The following is a 7,500-nucleotide window of genomic DNA, read 5'->3' on the forward strand; positions in this document are numbered from 1 at the left end:
TCTAAAAATTTTTAAAAAACAATAAAATGTCTAATTTCTCTGACATCAATAAATTAAAAAGAAATATAAAAAAGTTGAACAATGTTGAAAGTAGTGTTGAATTTTTGAAATGTTGCGTTAACAAGTCTGTTACCAAAATATACATATATATATATATATATATATATATATATATATATATACACATATATATACATATATATATATATATATGTGTGTGTGTATATGTGAATTGAATTCCATCAATTAAAAATCACAATTATATCCACAGCAACGAAAACAGAGTTTATCATGTTGAATAAAGCCAAAAAAATTATTATAATATAATTACGCAAATGACAATGATGAAACCAAATCATAATGTTGATATTACAATATAAAAGCATTTGTTAGAGCACTTTAAACACAAATTAAAAGTGTGTGCATTTAAAAAAGAAATGAACGACACACACCTTGCATTGAAAACACACATCTCACAAACCATGACGTTAGGTAGCCGCGAGATGTACGTATGAATCGTGCCTACAGATAAAAATGAAGGATACACAAATATATATATATATATATATATATATATATATATATATATATATATATATATATATTGAGTTGAGGCTATCTGATATGCAGTTGTTTAAAAATATCACAGCATTGCATGCGTTGTTTAATTTACAATTGAGTTTTACAATTTTTCGTACGACAAACTTAGTTCATTATCAAGTTTGTTCAGTTCATTAAATAAGCTTTTTATGTTAGAATGTACGTAAATATTTAAAAGAAAATGCTAAAAATGATTATATGTTTATGAACTGAACAAACTTGATAATGAACTGAAATTTGTCGTGTGAAAAATTGAAAAATTCAATTGCAAATAGAACAACACATGCAATGCTGTGATATTTTTAAACAACTGCATATATATGTGTGTGTGTGTGTGTGTGTGTGTGTGTGTGTGTGTGTGTGTGTGTGTGTGTGTGTGTGTGTGTGTGTTTATGCATCATACAACATTACTGAAATATCATTTATTGAAGAACCACGTTGATAGAATAGAAGCCATCTATGAATTTATTAAGTTCTAACAAGAAATCAAAAATTATTAAATCGAATATTTGACAATTATTTGATGAAAGCAACACCTATTTAATAATTTGACCTTGCAACACACATGACACCAAGAGCTTATTTGTTTTAATGTTATAAATGAACTAAATACAATGTTAAACAAGTCAATTTAGTTTCTTTAAAGCTGAAGGAATTTCATTTTTGAATTGTACCTGAACTTTTTTACTTAACAAAACGTCTTGTGTTCATCATTGCAATTTTCAAAATTAGTTTATTAACATGGAATACTTAGGAAAGTACACTGAATTATTTGAATTCAAGAAAATGCAAACACGCACACACTCACAAATCAATCTATTGGTCACTAGAAATAAAATTTAACAAAAAACAATGACAGTGCAATAAAATGTTTTATACAATTCCACGGCATTTACAATCTGTAATTGAAAATTTGATACAATTTTGGGATATACTACAATAAAAAAAATTCTTAACCAACGGAAACGCAACGACATCCTACCTACAATCAATCAATCATTCAATTGTTCCAAAACTTAGGCAATAGCAATTCCAAGCACGCAGGCTTTTATTAACTCATTTAAAATCACATTGACAAAGGTAATGAAACACGCTATTAACATATTCATACACACACGCATACAAATCAATGACCCAAGTGCAAAATCAAATACACAAATGAACACAAAATAAAACATTCTACAGACATGCAAACAACACAACCGATAGACAGCGTTAACTTGCATTATACCTATTCGGCGTTACACCATTGCACAATAACTAAACCAACATTGCAGCTACATCCTTCAATTACTGTACTTAGATGATTTCATCTTAATGACCAGCATATAAAGCAGCCTCCCGACATCCTTCTACCATCATCTTTATCATTCTTATCTTTATCAAACCATTATAACTATTAAAGAGAAATTTTTAAAAAAATATCACCTACAAGCCAAAAACTAGCGTACAAAATCTAAATAACCGTTACTGCTTAGCAAATTTATCATTATCATTATTGTTGTTATCATTATATTAGAGAGACGATGATGCAATGAGAGCAATAGCCACTGCTTACCATCATCATCTGCATTAGTAACATGTAACAATCAAAATGTGTCTGTAAACAAGTAAATCACATTGAGTAATGATAAAAAAAATGTGATAATGATGTGTAATGATTATTGTAGTAATAATAACAATAACATTAATATTAATTATAATCATCATAATAATAATAATAACAACAATAATAATAATAATAATAATTGATTACTAATCATAAAAACGGCATTAAATCATTAATTCTGTAAGATTAGGAAACAGATGGTTAGAAAGATGGATGGATGGATTAGCTGCAAGATCCTATTTATCAACAAACAGTTCAAAGTGAGTGCTGCCTGCCTTATCGTTCTTGTGATGTTTGATATTTTTTGCCCATAGTTTGCACCAAACCTGATAAAATTTGGAATGTTTAATGAAAATTTATTAACACTACCAACTAGACTCAACAACATTACAGTTAAATTTAACCATACAATCATAAACATAGAGATCTTCCATAATATCCAAATGTTAAAATGGCAGACCTGGACAAGAGCGCCCTGCGTTACATTGAATCGAGCAAAGACGATTGGGGAGAGGTAGCCAGGTTGATTCATGTAGGGGTAGAATCTGTAGGGAAAGCCAGATGGCGGGTAGAATTCAACATTGATTATGTTGTCTTCATCTGCCTCATTCTGTTGGTTTTAAAATGTGACAGTCATCATTGAATAGGGTATTTTAATAATGACAAAATAAACTTTCATAATATGAAAATAATTTATTGTGTAAACACTTCCATGAAAGTTATGTAACTATGATCAAAACGGAAGGCAAAATATTATTAACAATTGCATATTATACAACAACAAAAAACAGTTAAAACATACAAAAAATATAAGATAAAAGGAGAACAGACGTCGTCTGACACAATCAGTGGCAAATTAATTAAGATCACTCACAACAAAAAAATTCTGCCAATACACACACAAAAATAAATATTCAACAACGCAATTATAAGTGAGGACATTAAACAAAATCCACCCACCTCTCCCTCGCATGAAACAGTAATGTGATTTGAAGATAACGGTATGTTCTTTCTTATGGCTTCTTCATATCTGCATAGAAAAACATCATTCATTACCATTATAAACTTCATGGTGAACAGTACAAAATTATTGCCATCTAAAATAGCAATAGATAAGTTTATACTGAGAATGAGATAGCAGCCCAGTAAACTGAAAGTGATTTGATAATAAATGGTAATAGCAAGGAAGTTCAGAAACAATTACAAAATTAATAAACAATATTACCAAAGAGGTAAAGAATGAATAAAATTAATGACAACGACTGATAAATTGTTCAAACCTGTTCTTTTCATCACCAGTCAAGCCTGTTTCATTAGCTGAAAATGGCTTGGGAAGCCAATCATAAACCTGAATGATAATATTATAGATTTATACAGAGTTACTTTTGATTGTTACTTCATTTTCACTAACAGATTTGCTGATAAATTATCAATAGATCTGTCAATGGTGGCAATAATTTTTAAGATTACCAGATTAATCACCCACTTCAACATTAATTTCATAAAAATATATGACAAACCACCATAAATTAAACGATAAAAAACGGGGGAGACACAATTGATTTTTTATTTTGATTTACCCCAACACCAACCCGATTAATCTTTAGAAGTACGCAAGGTAGTCCTTCATCGTAGCCATAGTTGTTATCTTCAGTGCAGGGGCCGAACATAGACATGTTCACCTGACAGATTGTCAAATCTTTTTGGAAATCTTTCGGACAATCTTCTAACGAAAAATTCTGGGCCTTATATACTGTTTGTGTTAATTATCAAAATGCTATAATGGTGTAACCAAAACAACCAGCTTGATTTAATAATTTTAAGACTAAAAAAAGTGCAAACACATGCAAATACTTTTATACAAGACATAAAAATCTTCAGGCAATCAATTTCCAAATAGTTTTGCAATGAGACCAAACAACTGAAATAATACTGAATTCACACCTCTGCCCTTTGCTAATTAAACAAACATGCAAGATAAGCATCAAAGCAATTTAAAAAGAGATGCACACAACAGCAGGCAGACAGCTTTATGCACTTGTCAATTATTCTCATCTTGATTTAATTAAAGAAAAAACAGATACAAATCCATATAATCATAGACAAAAAACTATAACCCACAAATTTAAAAAATATGCACAATCACAGGCAGGCACATTCGAGTACATAGCACATGTATGCCCAAGCACAACATTACACCCATTCCACAGTAGGGAATGTACACAAACTGGGTAAACAAACATGTACAAACCTCATCCCAATAAGCCCAAACAGAAGCAAGCCAATATACTTCTCTATACATTTATGTTTGAACATATCCTCATACACATACACACAGACATGTGCACAATGAATAAATATATAGATTGTAGGTATATACACATCCACACAACCAAGTACAGGTACACAGACATTAACACACATACACACACATGTATATCTTCAATATACATAAAAAAATTAATGCTAACATACGATACACATTTATATAAAAACACTTATAAATGCAAACAGTGTTTATCAAGCACTGCATACAAAGGTAACAACACTCTACCAGTATCAAATCAACTGATCAATTCTGGGTAAATATGTCTATGTGTTGTGTACGCGCGCTCGTGTGTGTGTGTGCGTGCAGTGAGAGCAAACAAAACAAAAAATGCAGGAATGGAATGATCAAAAATAAATTGATACAGCAGGATAATAATTGTGGATAACAAAGGTCCTATTACTTTCTAAAGAAATAAATCACAATACAGGCAGAGATTATAATGTGGCAATTACTATAATTGTGTGCATTTTTTTTAAGCCTAGCTATTATAAAACATCATATGCACTAGTATAATAAATTTGAAACAATTTTTCATTACAACACACTGTGAACATTAAAGAATAAACAAATAATATTTGCCTGATTAATTTAAAATATCCACAAACAAAGTGTATCACAATTTCTTCAATTACTATGAAAAGAATTCAATAACAATTTGTAACTAAAAGAATGATAACATCAGCTTTAGTAACACTACCACGTTGTGGTATTAACAATAAAAAGATTGACAACAATGCATATATACAAATGCATGCATGCACACACTAGAAAAATCAATCAGACAATCAATTGTAGCCTTAGGTAAAACAATTAATGCATGATGATTTCTCATGATGTATTTTCCCTCTAATCTCTCTCTCTCTCATTATTTCTCTCTTCCTTTTGCTTCCATCTTATTTCTTCTATTTTATCTCTTATAGACTTGTACAAACGGATATAAACAAGAAATTTTTTGGCTTTGAAATAAATTTCCTTACCCCATTATTACACTAAGGTTCAAGTTTTGTCATTTCTGATAGCAGTTGATTGAACTCTTCTATGCCATCAAATCTTATTTCAGTAAATTTTTAAAACTGCGGCCCATACATCTATTCCACTAGAGTCTTATTAACAAATCAGCTCTTCATCAGTCATATAAATATAAAACAACCAAACTAATTAGTTTAAAACCAACTTATATTTTTTTCTTTCCTTAAAGACAGTAAGTACACTCTTTCATATATAGTTATTATTAATTCATACAATTTTCTTCTATTTTAAGCATGCATAATTTATTTTATTCTATTTTATTTTACTTTTCATGTTTAAGCATTTTTCTTTCTCAGTTTTTTTATTTATTTATTTACTTATTCATTTAATTTTATACTACTGCCTTGCATGCTGTAACAGTTTCTGTGTCTGCCAGATCCTGATTTTTAAAGAATAATTAAAAAAAATAATGGTTCTTGGTTACTACTTTATGAGTACTTATAAGAAAATATTTTTATAAACATTAAACATTTTGCTGTTCATAAATATGATATTCAGAAAGTCACAAAAACATAAAAACATGTTCATAGTATTAATGAAGTTAATCTATATAATTGAAGAAATTTATCAAAAAAAATATAACATAAAAATATGTACATACATATAAATGTAGATAAATATATAAGCAGGCTAAAACAGCTTGCATAAATACACCAACACATAATATATAATGTATACCAATGTATATATATATAATAATTGACTGCAAACAATTACACAAGCAATTCATACCAATCAGACACTAATTCATCTAAACAAAACTTGATATGCAACCAAAACAATGACAACAACAATGACAACAACAACGACAACCACACCAACACCGAAATAATAACAAAAATAATAGCACAATTTTAACATGAATAAAAATTCAGCTACTGTTTTATTTATAACACAGTGATTGCTATCATAAAATATTATACAGGGTTATCCATGTATATCCAATATTAATATAGATATATATGTATATTATCAATAAAAATCTCAGCATGTTCTGTGTTAGTTAGTTAGCATCCTGTTTAGTTTTTCGATTTTTCTAACTGATTGTAAATCCTTCTGAAGCATGATAGAACAGAAAAGCTTTTTTGTGTGTTCCTATACAATCTTCGGTGTTCGAATTGGGTTGTTATATGAGTGTACTTGAAGCATTATAAAGATAGTGACTAACATTATAATATATATAATAAAATAGTGTACCATGACTAAACAGGAAGCTAACTAACAGGGAACATGCTGTGAAGTTCGTCAATAATTGCATTTCTGACAATCTTAATCCAAAATATATGTATATGTGTGTGTATGTATATATATTGTTAAGTCTTGGGCGAGCCATCAAACCAAGCCAGCCCTTCATAATCAGAAATTGTGCTAAGATTGAAATAATTCAATCAATCAAATTCACTAGATATCATTCAGTTAACTAAAACATTGTGGTAGTTCAAAGTCTATTATATAACACTTTAAAGTTTTTTTTTAAATGAAACGGGATTGGAAATAAAAATAAATGAAAACAAATGGTGATATATATCATGCTAAACCTCAGTAAGATATAAGCAATGTAATCATCAATAACCTAACAACATAATAAATCAAATTTGAAGATAGTGATAATAAAAAACTTGAATTTATAATGTAGACAACTGATCAAATGTGGAGAATCAGAACAATCAACAACCTCTCTAAATTGCTGAGTGCTGAAGTGAGAACTGAAACTCAAATGAACTATTAACCAGAATAATGAAGACTCATGATAAGGAAAAAAGTCAAATTTTCTGTGCATATAAACACACACACACACACACACACACACACACACACACACACACACACACACACACACACACACACACACACACATATATATATATATATATATATATATACTTAAGCATATATAGATATTATATGTTTTAACATATATAAAATATAAAAA

The 7,500-nt window shown here is 29.1% G+C and overlaps 1 protein-coding gene across 1 annotated transcript in view; it reads right to left on the reverse strand.

Annotated features, from left to right (window-relative positions):
- Positions 1 to 2,445: 2,445 nt before the first annotated feature.
- Positions 2,446 to 7,500, reverse strand: part of HELRODRAFT_76092 (hypothetical protein) — a gene marked incomplete at both ends in the record, with an annotated part of 6,431 nt that continues 1,376 nt past the window's right edge. Inside the window, 5 exons of the mRNA XM_009016137.1 lie at positions 2,446 to 2,535; positions 2,670 to 2,819; positions 3,170 to 3,228; positions 3,470 to 3,557; positions 3,802 to 3,962. Coding sequence (XP_009014385.1) covers positions 2,446 to 2,535; positions 2,670 to 2,819; positions 3,170 to 3,228; positions 3,470 to 3,557; positions 3,802 to 3,962 — 548 coding nt within the window. The remainder of the gene's footprint in view (positions 2,536 to 2,669; positions 2,820 to 3,169; positions 3,229 to 3,469; positions 3,558 to 3,801; positions 3,963 to 7,500) is intronic.

The sequence above is a fragment of the Helobdella robusta genome (assembly GCF_000326865.2).
Source record: "Helobdella robusta unplaced genomic scaffold HELROscaffold_17, whole genome shotgun sequence".
Classification (NCBI taxonomy): domain Eukaryota; kingdom Metazoa; phylum Annelida; class Clitellata; order Rhynchobdellida; family Glossiphoniidae; genus Helobdella; species Helobdella robusta.